Raw genomic sequence first — 17,693 nt, 5'->3', positions numbered from 1 at the left:
GTCGCAGGCGATACAAAATCATCATTAAAGGGGAATAACGTCATTAGGGACCCGACTGATAATATCAACTATGTTGAGTTACTTGTTGGTCTTGTCCTGCTGATCATTTTTGATATACAAAGTTTCTGTCTATTACAGTTTTCAAGATGTTAGGCAAAAATCATTTTTTTTCATTTAAGAGCAATAACTCCAATCAGAAGTTGTCCGACAGTTTTGATGTAAATGGTATAAAGTTGATCTCAACATTGTGGACATGATTTCTTCTGTCAAGTTTTCTCTATCCATAGTGGTTTTCTGCGACTGTCATACAAGTGAGAGGTTTAGCTAGCTATAAAACCAGGTTTAATCCACCATTTTCTACATAAGGAAATGCTTGTACCAAGTCAGGAATATGACAGTTGTTTTCCGTTCGTTTGATGTGTTTTACTTTTTATTTTGCCATTTGATAAGGGACTTTCCGTTTTGAATTTTCCTTGGAGTTCGGTATTTTTGTTATTTTACTTTTTTTCAAGATAATAGTCAAAATTTGCATTTTACCCCTCATGTTCTATTGTTAACTATGTCGGCCTTGTTGGTTGACAGGCGGGATCATCTAAACTAGATACCCCAATGATGACTGTGGCCTAGTGATGGGGAAAGATCAAACAAACCCTTAGGGCCAGGTGAGCTAAAAATGAGGTCATGGTCAAATGAACGGTGCCACATTCACCGAATATAGCGGAACTATTGCTTATATTATCTGAAAAAAAAAGACAAATTTTCAGATGAACCATGGTAGACAGAAATTTACAGTACAATCATTCCATATACAAAATTAAATAAAATGGCCATATTGCTTATAGTATCTGAAGTATATGAGGAATAGACCAAACCTGAAAAGCGTAACATTGTCCAATGAACCATGAAAAAGGTCAAGGTCAGAAAAATCCTGTCAGATGGACATGTACACCTTAGGGAGCTACTATTTGATTTTTATGGAGGGGGGCTAGGATGAAAAATTTTGTCCTGCATTTTTTTTTTAGGCCTGCCTTTTATTTTTCACTCTATTCGGTCCTGCCTTTTTTTTTTATTAGTATATCCTGACTTTTTTGACATAACTTGTCGTCCTGCCTTTTTTTTTTTTTTGCCAAGTTGCTCATCCTGCCTTTTTTTTTTTAACTCAAAACTCCTGTCCTGCCTTTTTTTCAAATTTCATCATAGACGCCCCCCCCCCTAAAAATCAAATGGTAGCTCCCTTACAATCATCACATACACCAATAAATGTGGATAGTGTCCACATGTGCACACATATGATGCCCCCGCTTGCATATCATATAGTTATAAAGGGACATAACTGAAGAACGGTAAAAGTGACGCTACCCAAATTTGAACTTGATCTGAGTTTTGTGGTAATAAGCATTGTGTGTAAGTCTTATAACATTTGGTTGAGGCTAACTTAAGTAGAGAACAGAAACTAAAAAGTCAGCATTTTTTCTATTTGTAAACACGCATTACTCTAGAACGGTTGTGTATAAGTTTTATAACATTTGGTTGAGACAAACTAAAAAATTCAGCAATTTTTATGTTTATAAAGGGACATAACTCAAGAATGGTAAAAGTGTCGCCACCTAATTTCGTACTTAATCTGTATTATGTAGTAATAAATATTGTGTATAAGTTTCATTACATTTGGTTGAGGCAAACTAAAGTTAGAAAACGGAAACAAAAAATTTGTATATGTTTCATAATGTTTGGTTGGGGCAAATTTAAGTTACAGAATGGAAACTAAAAATTTTGCAATCTATCGATTTATAAAGGGGCATAACTCAATAATGGTTAAAGTGACACTACCAAAATTCAACTTTATCTGTGTTTTATCAGTGGAAGACAAAATTAAACATTGCATTGTATAAAGCATTGATTGTAGTAGATTCAACTATAATCATGGACAAAGGAAGATAACTCTAATTTTAATAAAATGCTCCACTGGACGCAGCTTGATACGACCGCAGAGGTCGAACCCTGAACAGTTGGGGTAAGTATGGACACAACATTCAAGCTTGATACAGCACTGAATTTGGATTGTGATTAAATATTTGACACAGCATAGGTTTCTGACACAGAATGAATGTGGTCTAAGAACTTAAAAATTTTTAATTTACCTATTCAAACCATATCATTATTATTTGCTTTTATATATAAATCAGAAATAACCAATTTAAACTGGAAAATTTTAAAGAAAAAAAAAGGAAAAAAAGGAAAAAAAAATCCCTCCCCCAAATTTTTTGAACCCCCTTATGATTCATCACCCCAAACTCAATCCCAGCCTTCCCTTTGTGGTATGGTACTTTGCAGTACAATTTCAGAGAGATCCATACACTTGAACACAAGTTATTGTCATGAAACTAGAAAAATGCTTGTTTTTAGGCCCCTTATTCCTAAACGTTTTGGGCAATTACCCCCAAAATCAATCCCAGCCTTTCCCTTGTGATATGGTACCTTGCAGTACAATTTCAGAGAGATCCATACACTTGAACACAAGTTATTGTCTGGAAACTAGAAAAATGCTTATTTTTGGCCCCTAACTCCTAAACGTTTTGAGGAATTACCCCCAAACTCAATTCCAGCTTTCCCTTTGTGATATGGAACCTTGTAGTACAATTTCAGAAAGATCCATACACTTACACACAAGTTATTGTCATGAAACTAGAAAAATGCTTGTTTTTTGCCCCTTTTTTGGCCCCTTATTCCTAAAATTTTGAGGTAATTACCCCCATAATCAATCCCAGCATTCCCTTTGTGATATGGAACCTTGTGGTACAATGTCAGAGAGATCCATACACTAACACACAAGTTATGTCTGGAAGTTACAAAAATGCTTATTTTTTGGCCTCTTTTTGGCCCCCAATTCCTTAACTGTTGGTACCATAACCCCCAAAATCAATCCCAACCTTCCTTTAGTGGTATTGAACCTTATGGTAAAATTTCATAGAGATCTATTCACTTAAACGAAAGTTAGAGTGCGAAAACCAATGTGTCTTAGGACGACGTCGACGATGACAGACTACGATGACGACGCCAACGTCATACCAATATACGACCACAAAATTTTTTTGCGGTCGTATAAAAATTACTTGATATTTAGAAGAAAATAAAAATTTTGCAATTTTTACATTTATAAAGGGGCATAACTCTAGAACGGTTTAAGTGACGCCACCAAAATTCAAACTTGATCTAAAAATAATGGCCCTATTACTAATAGTACCTGTTTCTGACCAAACAACAAACAGCTTCACATCAATCAAAGAACCATGAAAATAAAGTCTAGCAATACGAAACCTGCCGTCGGACATGACACCAAATTAAGTTTACCTATTGCTTATAGTGTCTGAGATACTAACTTGACCACAAAAACTTAACCTTGATCGCTATTCCATGAAATAAGGTCGAGGTTAGGTGAACCCTGTTTGATGACCAAGTAGACATTGCAAGGATCCTATATACTAAATCTAGGTATCCAATTACCCATAATAAGAGAGCATCTAGAGCTAAGAATCTTTACATTTTTTCAAGCAGTCAGTAAACCATGAAAATGAGGTCAAGGACAATGAACATAATGGCAGACGGAAACTTCGAAACATGTGGTATCTGCATACAAGGTAAGAAGCATCCAGGTCTTCTACCTTCCGGAATATAAAGCTTTATACACAACGTTTTCCGCCCTAGTTGCCTACGGATTGTAATCCCTATGTCTTGCATGATAAAAGTTGTTACTGTACCAACAAATAAGGACAGCAGAAGAAGACAGTCATGAACGGTTGAAAGCTTCAGATTATTTTAAAGAGTTTTTGTGTATATGCAAGTCAGATGCGGATCCAGGATTTTGAAAAAGGGGAGCCTGGGGCTCCAAAACTGGCAACGTTTTGAATGGGACATGTCAAAATCTATGCATTAATTTTACTTCTTTTGCCTTTCCTTATAAACTGAAGGAAGCCGAATATGTTGATACTAGCACTTCAAAACAATGAAGCCTGGAGTTTTACATTGTCATTTAGGGGCCTTTTATAGCTGTCTGTGCGGTATGGGCTTTGCTCATTGTTGAAGGCCGTACGGTGACCTATAGTTGTTAATTTCTGTGTCATTTGGTCTCTTGTGGAGAGTTGTCTCATTGGCAATCATACCACATCTTCTTTTTTATATTAACCATATATGCAGCTCAATAAAGGGGGGATATACTGTCCACATTAAATCTGCCACTGCCAGTCAGAAACCTAAAAGCATTAGATGTCTACTGGAAATAAAAATTATACATTCTGTTATAAAAAAAAACTTTGGAAAACTTCTTAATTTGTTAGTTGTCACTTTTTTAAAGACATTACCTATGTCTCACTTTCAACACAATCCATCAAAAAATATTAACAAATTTTATTCTTAAATAAAAGTGCCCATAATCTAAAGTACAATAGTTAAAGCATAAACATTTGGTGGCAAAATATTAAAGTACTACATGTACTCCATAAAGCATACATAAAATATTAATGTTCTTCAATGCACATTCCATTACCGCCTTCTATAAGATAGCACCGTAACTTGTCCAAGAGTCAACTAAAACATGACTGGATATATTTCAAATTGTATGCCTCAAATTTTTATAAACATTATAAGATAAAGGACAGAGTATTATAAGAGCTTTTTTGGCATATTTTTTTTTACTTCATAATTTTAAATCTTTAATTTAAGATGTCCGTTTTAAAGTTGTAGTAATGCATAATTAAAAGTAATTAGTTTGTAATCCATGACTTCACAATATATGCCCTTGAGACGGCAATAAAAAGGCCTTTCCATGCTTTTTCGTGAAAATTACATAACTTTTGGTCATTTGTCAGATAGTTTTTGGACCTGCAAATATTGAGTACATGCAAGTACAAACAAAATAATTTACCACTGTGTTTGTCTCTATGAACAGCACATTTCATGTTACAATGTTTGTGGTACATGTACATATACTTGCATGCACTCGTTATTTCCCAATCACAAATCTGTGTGAAAAAATGTCAATTTGACCATTTTTTGGTAGAAAAATTTCGACCATAAAATCTCTGTAAATATTCATGATATTTCTAAGATTTTAGTACTAAAACTTTGCACATATTTTACAATTCTCTTTTAACAGATAAAATAATCTGATTTTGTAATACTTCATTGTTTAGGCCAAAAAGGATGCACCACATCATCTTTCTAAATGATTGATTACACACATTTAAAGTATATATCTATGCTTCATATATATTTCGAAATACATATGTTAGCTAAGGGTGACCATTTTTATGCTAATATAGAACAAATTTAAAGTTTAAAGGGCCCAGCTCTTCCTTATGGAGCTTCATATATGATATATACCACAAGTATCACTCCAAATGTTGGCTTCCTGGGAGGCCCCCGCCTTTTTCAAATCCTGGCATTCTTTTCATGGTATCACAAATAGCACTCTTTTTGATGTTCCACCAATATTCAATAAAAACGGGTAAATTTACATTAATTTCTTGGATAGGAAATATAGAGCACATGCATCTACAAAAAATATTTTAACATAATTTTTGTTATAACATTTTACATATATCTGACTTGAATATTTAGTTTCTCAAAGCCCACACTCTACATTTCCTAGGCCTAAATTTGGTTGAGATCAGGATTATTTTGTCAAATTTACAAAAAATCTCTATTGTTGGCCTATATGGGATGTAAAAATCAATGCTTCAAAATAAAACTATCTTACTTTCTTACATGTCTATTCAGGGGCCATATAAGACCCTTACCAAACTTACTCCTTTTCCATGTTATTTTTTTCATGTGAAATTCACCTTTATATCAAGAGAATAAAATTTGCCTGTGAAGTTACATAAAAAAATAATTTTGAATTAAAAAAAAATGTCAAGTAGCTTAATGTCTTGGAACACATGCAATTAGATTTAAAATTTTAATTTAAACAAAATGCCAATGAGCTCACTTAATCATGTTCATATTCTGGTACATAAGGTGAATCAGTAATTGCTGTTGATCAGAGGTTATAACACTTATTCATGTGAGTGGCAAATCCAGGGTGAATAGAGGGTGCACACCCCCCTTTGATAGACCCCCAAAATAATTATGTCATGTTTTTTCACGATTTATATGATATTTTAGAATAAGTCATCCAAAAAAAGGTTATTCCTTATATGGAATTACGCCCCCTTTCAAAACTCCTGGATCCGCCCCTGCATGACGCTGTCAATATAACCTGAGTAAGATACAGAAAGATCGCCACCATAACAGTGTGTAATATACATACACATGACACACTTACAGGAATAATCAACCTATTGCAGTTTAAATTTACAAACACAGGAGTTTACAACATGTACAAGAAATGAAAAAACAGCATATAATAAATGCACTTTAAAAGTTTACCGATGACTAATATCAGGTCTATGTTCAAGAAGATGAAGAGGACTAGATTGCTCTGACATCTGACAGCCTTTTTAAGACTTGTTGGGGTCTTGATCAAGTCCCACATCCCAAATCCTGAAGTCCATAAAAGGCTTTCAGATGCCAGAGCAGTCCTGGACTAGAAGAGGCCTAAAGATTAGGCCTATAAATCATTTTTTGGTAAAAGAAAAACACCATTTATAATTGTTTTTTTATGATGAAAGTGCAATCTATGATATCAATAAAATGATCTAGTGGCCTTTTGCATTTTCAAAAAGTACCCTTTCCGTTTTTTTCAATTTAGTTCAAGTGTCATCAATAAAGCTTAAATATCAGCATATAAATACGAATTATTGATATATATATATATAGTGTACTGTATATTGATTTACTAAATTTAGCATGAGCCGGATAACAATGGATAAGGTCTGGTATGTTGTTTTTTTTTTAACAAAAATATTCAAATAATCTTGTGCGTATTAATCTATCTGTATTTCCTTTTCTCCCAAATCTCTTGTTTCTAAAACCATGAGGACAAATTCATGTAAAATTCATCAGTTGAAAGCCAGGGTTGATTAACTAAAAATACTTTGTACATGCAATCCAAAACTGCTTAAGTCCCGTCTAATGACGATATTTGTGCTAAAAATACACCAATGAAATATTTACATGTACTGGAAATCATTCAATTAGAAAACAATTAACATTTTCTTTGAACAATAAACAAATTAACAAAAGTACATATATGTACAAATGGTGTGTGTATATATATATATATCATGTATATATTGGCTGAGTTATAATCTATAAAAAGTGCAAATACATACATGTATATCTTGTGTATATAAAAAAGCAAGAATATTGACTAGGAATAAATAAGCATTTTACATGTACCTGTTTGACTTATAATTTAGTGAAAATTTTCATCTTTAAATTGCTGTCATGACTCACTACAATTGCATTTCTTTTTTTAGAATGTTTTTATTCAATTATGAAGTGGATTACATGGTCTACTTAAATAAAAAAATATAATAATAATACAACATTGTACAAGTGAGTTTTGTTGTAGTTATGTTTATAAATCCCTTGTTGAGCAAAAAAATTATAAAAACTGTCATGACTGTAAAAAATTTAATATCATTTTACTCTCAAAGTTCCTGAATCATGTGAATACAGCACCCTTATTTTATATATTTTTTTTTTTTTTTATAAAATGTGAGTTTTCTTTTTATTATTCCAACTGATTTTCTCTTACAACTTACACTCCAACCCTTTTCTGATTTTCAATTCAAAGTGGCAGAAGGGGTCTGGCCCTGTCTGGACTCTGCAAAGTTGCCCTCCACATCTTAAGCAAGGATGGAAAATTGTGCATTCTAGGGACATTTGGATGCAAAGTGAGAATATTTGAATTCAAGCCATTTTAGCAGTTTAACATTTAACATCACATTTTGAATATCAAGAAAAATACAGTCTTCTAACACTTGTCAATATTACAATATTGAAAGATTTGATATTAACAGTAATAACACTTTAAAAAAACATGTTCATTTGTACATACAGAGACATATAATGCATATTAACGTATTACTGTAAACATGTGCGATTTTTGTTTCTCGAGTAGAAAAGTACGCAAATTAAATTTTATATTGCCGCAAATATGTGTAACTTGGATCTTCCCTTATATATAAATATATCACGAAATGAGAAGATCGCCAAAAACAAAAAGCTGCAAAGTACTCTAAAAAGAACTTGATGCGAAATAGAGTATGCACAAAAATGAGTTGCTTTACAGCATACATGGCATATGTCTCTGGTACATAATTTCTCTTAAATTTCAAGTGAAAAATATTGAATAAGTAACTGGCCTTAACAAATTCTTATTGGCTTGGACCTGCCAATCATTGCATAAATGTTCTACTTCATTTGGTTTACACATTGCAGATTTTGTGTGGCTTGCCTTGAATGTAATCAACTAACTGTGCAGGAAGTGGCAATTTACCCACATCACGGTAACTCACTAGATGAAGAATAGCTCTACGGCACAAATATTGCAGGTTTAGTCTTACAATGGGCAGTTTCTGTGTTATCACTTTACGATTGTACGCATGGTTTTTCATTACAGCTATCGTAGCTTCACTTGGTGAAAAGTATGGGAAGACTTGTAAATTGATGACCTCACTTGCAGGCCAGTAGCACCCTCGGACATCAATTCGGAGCAACAGTTCAAAGTTGACATAACTTATAACTGCAACAATATTTGTCCGATACTCTTTATTATAAAGAGGATGAACACATCTAACAACTATATAGTCACCTAAGGGACTTGATTTTATCTGCTGAATTGATGCTGGGAGACGAAAGGTACCACTCTTCCTGACAACATTCCAGTCACCAATAGATCTCAGTTCTATTTCCTTGTAAAAAGCAGTCAAAACAAAATTGTCCCCTGCTTGAGAGTTGAATGCTAGCACATGGGCTCTGAGTGTTGGAGGTACCGCATTAATCCTGAGTTTTGATGCATGCTGCATCAATGATATATTCTCTATCATGTAATTATCTGGCAGCGAAACAATTCTAGTTAAGTTATCAGGGCGTATCAACAACTGTTGTTTATTAGGAGAGATATAGCACTCGTACCATCTCTTACAATGGTAAAACACAACAAAATGTCCTAAAACTTGTTTACATTCCAAGTCTAAAATGTAAAACCTTGGTGACAAGTGATATCTATTTGTGTTAATTTGAAGAACTGCCATGGTGTCATGGTAACCAATAACACTGCATTCGCGTCTGTTCCTGTTGTGTCGGCTATGAAGCCAGTAAGGATCTTCTAATCCAGTCAAGGGAATTCTGGGAAGTTTAAATGAAGAAAGCTTCCATTTTTGTTTTTCAATCAAAGTTAATTCTGATTTTGATTTCAACTGGGATACGAGCTGCCTCCCATCGTATGTGTCTGGTTTGACTAATATGCCATGACGTTTTCTTGCTTCACGACATGTTGTAAAATCAGCAAAATCAGTAAACCCTTCCACATTTTTGTACTGCTTAGCCCATTTACTGTATGATGTTTGAGTTGACCATAATGGTGGTGCAGATAATAACTTAGTATAATAACTGTGTCGATTTGCACAGAGATCTTCTTTCTGGTTACTGCTAGCATTCCCCATTATCAGTATAAAACTGGCTTCTGTTTACTGCTTTCATTTCCTATTCACAATAACAATGTTCATTCTGGTCACTCTTTGCACATTTATAAAACCATTCCACTACCCCATTTCTTCTGATACCTTGAGAGTCTTCATCTGAAACAAAAAACAATTCTCTCTAAAGGTCTTTCAAATGATATTCTGAAACTCTGGACTAATATGTAAGTAAAAGTCACAAAAGTACAAATCAACAATTTCCTAGCATTTTCCAATGAGTGATATACCCCGGTACACATGGTACATGTATATCTAATCTCGACAGGTACAAACTGTATGGTTGGTATATTAATTTACAGCTAAGCTCCAGGGTTGATTAATCTGTCAGTAACCTAGCTATTTGTAAATTAAGCTACATGTACCAGATAAGAAATTTGGAGATTTCATAATCTATTTGCGAAGATATTTAAAAAACCCTACATGTTTTGCCCTGTCCTATATAATTTGAGATTCCCTATTACTCCATAAAAGCTCCTTCGGGACCACCATCCTTTCAGTCAATCCCTCATCCTTGAAAAATTAAAATCTTATTTTGCTATTTTGTGGCAAGCAGAGAATGGAGAAGGGGACCGTTACATTACATGGTATATACATGTTTGTCAAATGATCCAATCATATTCTCATTTCTTCAAAATTCTAAAGCTGTTTTTGGAAGGTGGATTTTTTGTGCAGATTTAAATCATTTTCATCTGTTGCTACTCATATTTATTTTTCACTTTTGTATACATTTATCATGTTTATCATGTTTATATCCTGCATTTTGTGTTGCAGAATAAGCGTTTTCATCCTGTCTTGGACTAAATTATTAATTTTCAGCTCCTACCAGGCTAGAATATATTAATTTTCAAAATCCCCCACCCCCCCAGGTATTGGGTCTGTTCATCCTATTTTTTTGATTTAGGTGTTATGATATTTTACTCTCAAAATTAAACATATATCTCAAATTCGAGAAAAAACATGGAAATATATTAAAAATTATTGTTTTCAAGCAAAAATTGGACTCACTGTTACATTTGTTTCTGTTTTAGTGTTTATTATAATTTAGAATGCTGATTAGGTATACATGTATAATTACGATATCTTTGATGCACTAATTGTTGTATTTATTATGTTTTCATTTTTGGTGGTTTAATAATGACAAAAAAAGATTTTTTAAAGTAGACAAGTCAGCTTGAATGAGAAAAAACAATGTATGTACAAATAGGTCTTCAGTCATCATGGTCATTGCCCAAAGTAGCTCATTAGGTGCAAAAAGCATCAATTTTGACGATTTTTCATCCTATTTCTTGACCTGGAAGACAGAAGGAATGCTGATAGATGTGTCTCACTGAAGTCTGCATGTAGAGTGGACCCCAGTGGACACATTGACCCCAAAAGTGCTGAGTTCGGAGTGAACCTGATCTACATTTGTAAGTATGGTAGTCTTAAAAAGGTCATTTCCACCAAAAATCCAAAATTTGACAATTTTTCCAACCAGAGAGTCATTCTATAAGCATATATATTTCAATAATAAACTGGAACAGTGGTTATATGCCCTTGGGCATTTCCACCAAAATTCCGGAATTTGACAATTTTCCTGATTTTCCTGAACCTGCTACCGCAAGTAGTCATTCTATAAGCATATTTTAATAATAAACACAAACAGTAGTTATATGCCAGCGGGTTGAAACTATTTTCCGAAGTTTCATGCCTCTGTACTGTGTGTCCCAGACACCGTAGAAGCCCATCCCTCCAGAAATAAACAGTGGACTCAAACTGCACCTTAAACCTGAGAAACATGACAATAAATATCTTAAGGTTGAGGGAACATGCATCAATTTTTAAATAAATACCATATGATTGACCTCTAAAAGTATGGAGAGCTATTGGAGCAAAAAAAACGGTATTTTGGGTGGAGGCTGTAATATTACGGCCCCCACACGGTAAGGGTTACATACTTTAAATTTGTATTCCTGAATACTTCAGTACAAATCATACGAAACTAATAAACTGGTAGGAGCCAGACAACATCATGAACATATTTATAACATTTTTGACATTTTTGACAAAAATCAGTGTGCCAAACATATAATAACATATTTCAGCATCCCCTTTTTCAAAATTTTCAACACACTATAACTACATGTACATTTGCATGATTTGTATGGTAGAGATGCTATATGGATTTTGTTCATTGTTGAATGCTGTAATATTTCTTCTGAACTACTTCTAACCTAAGACTTCTATATAGTAGTCTCATGCAGTTTTGACATTCCATTGTGGGTCATAAGTCTATATATGTCTTTGTAGTTTTTTTGGTGTGTGTGTCTCATTGATGATTGTTTATACATGTAACAACCGAAACAGCCATTACAAGTTTTTAATTTTATTCATAATCGGCATCAAATAAATAAACTGAATCTTTTTATTTTTAAAATTGCGGGTTAAAGTTTATTTTTGTTTGTTCCAATGGATCTAATTGGACAATATAATAGTCATTTCAATGATCAGGGTTCTCACTAAGGCGAGTCCATGAGTCCTGGACTCACGAAAATCTGTTAGGACTCATCATTTTCAAAACTGGTGAGTCCAAAGAGGCACCAAAATTGTAAATTGTTGTACATGTTGTATCAATTGAACACTTAAATCATCATTTTATAACAAAAGTTTAAAAATAATCTAAATTTGACAGCATTTTCTTGCTCTTTTTTGTCATGAAGACTGGAATAATAAATTTTATACCAATTAAATTTTATCTTCTCACTGCTGGACTCGCCATGGCCAAAAAGACAATGTCCCTGGACTCAACTTTAAAAATCCTTAGTGAGAACCCTGCAATGATAATGCATTTTCATTGGGTACATGAGAATTGCTAATAAAAATCTGACTTAAATGCATTTACAGGTTACTGTAAATGCAAATATACAGGGTCCATTATAAATTGGCGACTGTTTATGCATAAAATTTACAATCTTCTGAAATTTTGATAATGCATTTATGACACAGGCACTTGTCTCTGAAAATTTTTTCTTTATATTTCCAAAGGGCTGTGAGAAGACAAAATAATTACAGTTGACATACTTGTGAGGCCTGCTACGAATGATTCAAACAACAAAGGCAGGCGTGTCATATACCATTGTGTAGATAAATCAATGTACATTAATGCCTAATTATGGCATAATAAGTTTTAGTGGGGTAGACAACCGAGGAATCGAAATATAACAAAAGTTCACGACCAATTGTCATTTTTCAAAAATGCGAGTTAGTACCTTGTGAAATTTTTTTTCAGAGACAAGTGCCTGTGATTTATGACCATATATCTTGTTGAGATCAAATTACAGGATCCATCTTAAGTACTATCTTATATTCCTTTATTCAAATGATATATCATACCATTATACTACAAGACAGTGAATAAACTAAGAACCTTAGCGAAGGTGTTTTAGGGCAAACAGGCACAGGGTGAACGTAGACCGTGGTGAACGTAAGTCGTGGCAAACGGACTGTCATGGATTTCTCCCCACCCCATAAAAAGGTTGTCCCCTTAACACCATATGAAGTCCAATGTACTATGGTATTCTAAATGTAATGCCGCCATCTGATGAGTGTTTTTTGTGGAGAGAGGTACATGTATGATCTTCAAACCGCAAAAGCGAAAGGTGATAGGATTTTGCCATAAAACTTACTGAACATTATATATCGCTAATTCAAATCGCTCTCAAAACTAAACCCTAATCAATAATAATGTAACTGCTTAAGTAAGTCTATCAAATATTAATTGTGCATACACTTTGTTCAATAAAATACCTACAATGTATAATGTTTTCTTTTTTCGATCTTCGTCAAAGGGGATATTAAAGTACGGGGATAGGAACGATTCAATGTGTGACTAATGAAGGAAAAGACAAACACGTCCTACTGCCTACTCGCCACTCTTTTCTACAAATTTAATCCTTAATTGGTATCAATATTTGATAATGGAAAAATCAACACCCTATTCTATATGTATGTTTGAGTTCAAATAATATTTTAAAATAGGCCATCCCAAAAAAGTCGAAATATCTTTTATATTCTATTTAAAAACAATAAGGAAACTGCCGAAATATTTTGAAAAAATAAATCATGCGTGTATAATTTCGTTACTTGTATCAGAGACATATTGTATCTAACAAATTTGAAAATTGATGTTGTGTAAAACGTTTAGGCAAGAAAAATGCAATACCCTTTACTATACAGTACTCGTTACACTTTAAAAACAAACCGTGATCTCCAGTTTGATTTTACGAAATTATGACAATTATTAATATTAACGGGTATTAATTGCGGCCCTTTAATATCAGACTCGTTCTTGTACTTTAATGCATCACAGTTTATGGCCAAACTCAGTAAAGACCTATCTTAATTGCATTTAATAAATAAATTCAAAAACACTTACCGTTATATTGATGATATTTTGTCGTTAAATAACAGTGGCGGATCCAGAACTTTTTGTAAGGTGTGGGGGGTGGGGGTGGGTGGCACCGACTGACCTAAGGGGGGCCCGCTCCAGTCATGCTTCAGTGATTCCCTATATAATCAACCAAATTTTTCCCACAAAAGGGGGGAGGGACGGGCCCCCCAGAGCCCCCTGGATCCGCCTATGAATAATCATGCAAGAATTTTCTAAATATACTGCCGGAATTTAACCAAAGGAACTTACTTTAGATAAACCAAATATAAATAGCAATAACTGTCCTTTCCTAGATTTAATTATTTCAGTTTTACACGCGAACTCTACACAAAAATTTACGACAAATGAACGATTTTTCGTTTTCTATTGTAAATTTTCCTTTTTTGGACAGTGATGTTCGTTTTGCACCATCCTACGGTGTTTAAATATCACTAGACTCGTTCGCTATGCCCGTGTCTGTAGTGACGTTTTTGATTTCAGTGAACGTAATCTAGTTTTGGCTTTACCTGTAGAAGACTTATTAGAAACGGTACGTATAGCACATTCAAATTTTTACGGTAATGTTGTTTACCGAGCCCGTAAATTAAGATAGGATCCGGGTAAACTTATCGTTTAAATAAAGTATAGAAGGTTACCAATTCAACACTGTAATTAGATCTTTGAATATTGTTTTTATCGGTATGAATATTGATTTTGTTATCAGTAGATTAAAACCAACCTAAATACCATTGTTATACACATGTACAATCACGGTTCTACAATCTGTCGATACCTATATTTTGGCATTGCACAAGGTCATATATTTCTCTGACTGTTAATTACGTCTTTAAACTAAATCCATAAAATGTTGGATGTGTATTGATTGATATATCAGTCTTAGACACATGATTTTTATTAGTTGTTATTGGCTTTGAACTAGCTTTCAGTTAACTGCGAGTACTCTCGGATGTGTACTTTGTGTCTTTTGTGTTTATGAAAAGGTTTTATTTGTCTTGTAACGATCTGATCCCATTTCAACTGATTTTTAAAAGTTTGTTCTTATGTCGTACTGTTTCATCACTTTCCCAGGTTAGGGAAGTGTTTGGCGCCAGCAAGCATGTTTAACCTTGTCACATTCTCCATTACTTGTGCTTGTCCCAAGTTAGAAGCTTGTAATTAAGTTGTTGTCGTTTTTTTATGTTTTCTCATATTTGTTTTTCGTTTATTGTTTTGCATAGTTTGTTCTTGTGGTGTGAGTTTCAGCACTGTCCTAGGTTAGGTGAGGATCGCTCGCATGTTATACACCGCCATGTATGTTCCTACCCCAAGTCAGGAGCCTGTAGTTCAGTGTTGTCCGTTTGTTGTTCTATATTATATTTGTTTTGTACATAGATTAGGCCGTTAGTTTTTTCGTTTCAATTGTTAAAATACATGTGTCAGTTCGGGGCCTTTAATCATAGCTTCTTACTATGCAGTTTGGGTTTGCTCATTGTTGAAGGCCTTACAGTGACCTATATTTGTTAAATTCTATGCCATATGGTCTCTGGTGGAGAGTTGTCTCATTGTTAATCATACCATATCCTTTCATTTTTATATTGTATCAGAGACACACATATATATATGTATATATAGTAATACATGCTGTATGAACAAAAGGTTAATTATCAATACCCTGGAATTAAAATTCAGGCTATATTGTAACTTAAGAGCGCCACAGTGCCGGGTACTGTACCAATTTAATCTATATTTACTTGGTACAAAGTTCTCTGGCTCTTTATCATACCAACACTTTGGTTACATAAGTTACGAGTTTAAAAGTAGCAGCACCTGTCGATTCGACATGATCAATTTGAATTATTCATGAAGTCATTAAATGAACAAATTCGTCATACATGTCATAGTTCATATTTAATACATAATACAGTCCCGTACAGCTGGGACTATTATACTAACATATTATGTCCCAGCCGTACAGTAACTGAAGCTAGTAACACCACCTCACCTCGTCTCTACAACAAATGTTGACAAAAGAAATATAATCCCGTTTTCGTTACTCAACCTAACAAGACTCATTCTGTCAGAGATAGGTCTTTTATAAATTATCTTGTATTTGAAGAATTCACGATGTGCAATTAGTGCTTTAGCTTTATGTAAATAAATTAAATATATGTGCTAAATTGTATCATAGTCTCTTGAATATGAACGAAATGACTTGTGATCTCAGCTGACATGTATCTCAGTATAGAAAGTTGTATGTTTCAAATGATGTAAACTATATAATAATTTTTATCTTTGTTGTGCATGATATGTCTTATGTATGTAATTGTGTTTACTGTAGTGTTTATGTCGGTTTTAAAAGCTCTGCTGAGATTATGTTGTACTGTTTTATAAGTATAGAATAGAATAGAATAGAATATTTTTATTTCCCAAATTACAGGGCCCATAAAGGGCATAAATTCAGTTACAATTGATTGACATAATTGATAATCACAACAATAAACATCACAGTGTACATGTAAATATAAATAAGAAGATGTGGTTTGAGTGCCAATGAGACAAATATCCATCCAAGTCAAAATGTGTAAAAAGTAAACAATTATAGGTAAAAGCCTTCAACACGGAGCCTTGGCTCACACCGAACAGCAATCTATAAAGGGCCACAAAAAGACTTGTGTAAAACAATTCAAACAGGAAAACCAACGGTCTAATCTATATAAAAAAAACGAGAAATGAGAAACACTTGTGAACCACACCAACAAACGACAACCACTGAACAACAGGCTCCTGACTTAGGACAGGTGCATAAAAATGCAGCGGATTTAAACGTTTTAACAGTCGCCAACCTTCACCCTAACCTAAAACAGTGGTATAACATTACAACATAAAAAGACACACAATAAAATATCAATTGAAATGGCTTAACTCTATCAAAAAGACAATACACAAAAACAAGTAAATTAACACTGAACGAATAAGTTTGATCAATGACACAATATAAATTAAAAAGATGTTTCAATGTCAAAAAGACAACTTTAACCTAGGACAAAATGGCGTTAAATAAAGTAAAGTACACAGGTAAATTTCAATATAATAAGTTTGTTGTTAGGAGTACAGAAACATTTTTTACAAAATAAGTTTGTTATTCATAGTACGTGTACAGAAGTGAAATTTTTGTTCGTCATACTAAATACTTATCAAAGGTGGTACATATTAAAAATAGTAAGACGAGATATAACACAAAATTAATAAGTAAACATTGAATAACAGAAATGCATTACAAATTGTGTCAATAGGTCAAATTAACACGAAAGTACGATTTGAGAGTACTAGCAGTTACTGAAAGCTAGTTAAAAGCCAAAAACAATTAATAATTAAAGACCATGCATCAGAGACTGAAATCAATTAAAACAAATCCCAGGCAGGGATTTAGTGTTTTAACGCCATGGACAGTCAAAGATCACATAATGATTTCCGCGCTTTTAGTACAATATTTCCGTAAAATTTAGGATGTGAAATACCATTTAAATACGTTTTCTACAGGTACAGCCAAATTTACAATCAAATCTTTGTATCTATGAAAGAATTTAGTAAATGTTTAAGTAATTTATGGTAACGAAATCCCTGACCTAATAATTTAT

At 33.5% G+C, this 17,693-nt stretch overlaps 1 protein-coding gene across 2 annotated transcripts; it reads right to left on the bottom strand.

Moving 5' to 3' along the window:
• Positions 1–6,868: 6,868 nt before the first annotated feature.
• Positions 6,869–13,484, bottom strand: LOC127729603 (uncharacterized). Of its 2 annotated transcripts, none has more exons than XM_052237433.1 (2): positions 13,438–13,484; positions 6,869–9,746 (listed from the first exon to the last, which is right to left on the bottom strand). In XM_052237433.1, exon 2 carries the CDS (start codon positions 9,609–9,611, stop codon positions 8,373–8,375), a length of 1,239 nt encoding a protein of 412 aa, XP_052093393.1. In that variant the 5' UTR covers positions 9,612–9,746; positions 13,438–13,484; the 3' UTR covers positions 6,869–8,372. The 2 variants fall into 2 exon arrangements, with proteins under 2 accessions (XP_052093393.1, XP_052093394.1); XM_052237434.1 differs by lacking the exon at positions 13,438–13,484 and adding an exon at positions 12,369–12,432.
• Positions 13,485–17,693: the final 4,209 nt, after the last annotated feature.

The sequence above is a fragment of the Mytilus californianus genome, unplaced genomic scaffold (genome assembly GCF_021869535.1).
Source record: "Mytilus californianus isolate M0D057914Y unplaced genomic scaffold, xbMytCali1.0.p SCAF_2, whole genome shotgun sequence".
NCBI lineage: Eukaryota > Metazoa > Mollusca > Bivalvia > Mytilida > Mytilidae > Mytilus > Mytilus californianus.
The sequence above is the reverse complement of the archived record's forward strand: the minus strand, read 5'-3'. Positions and strand labels throughout refer to the sequence as shown.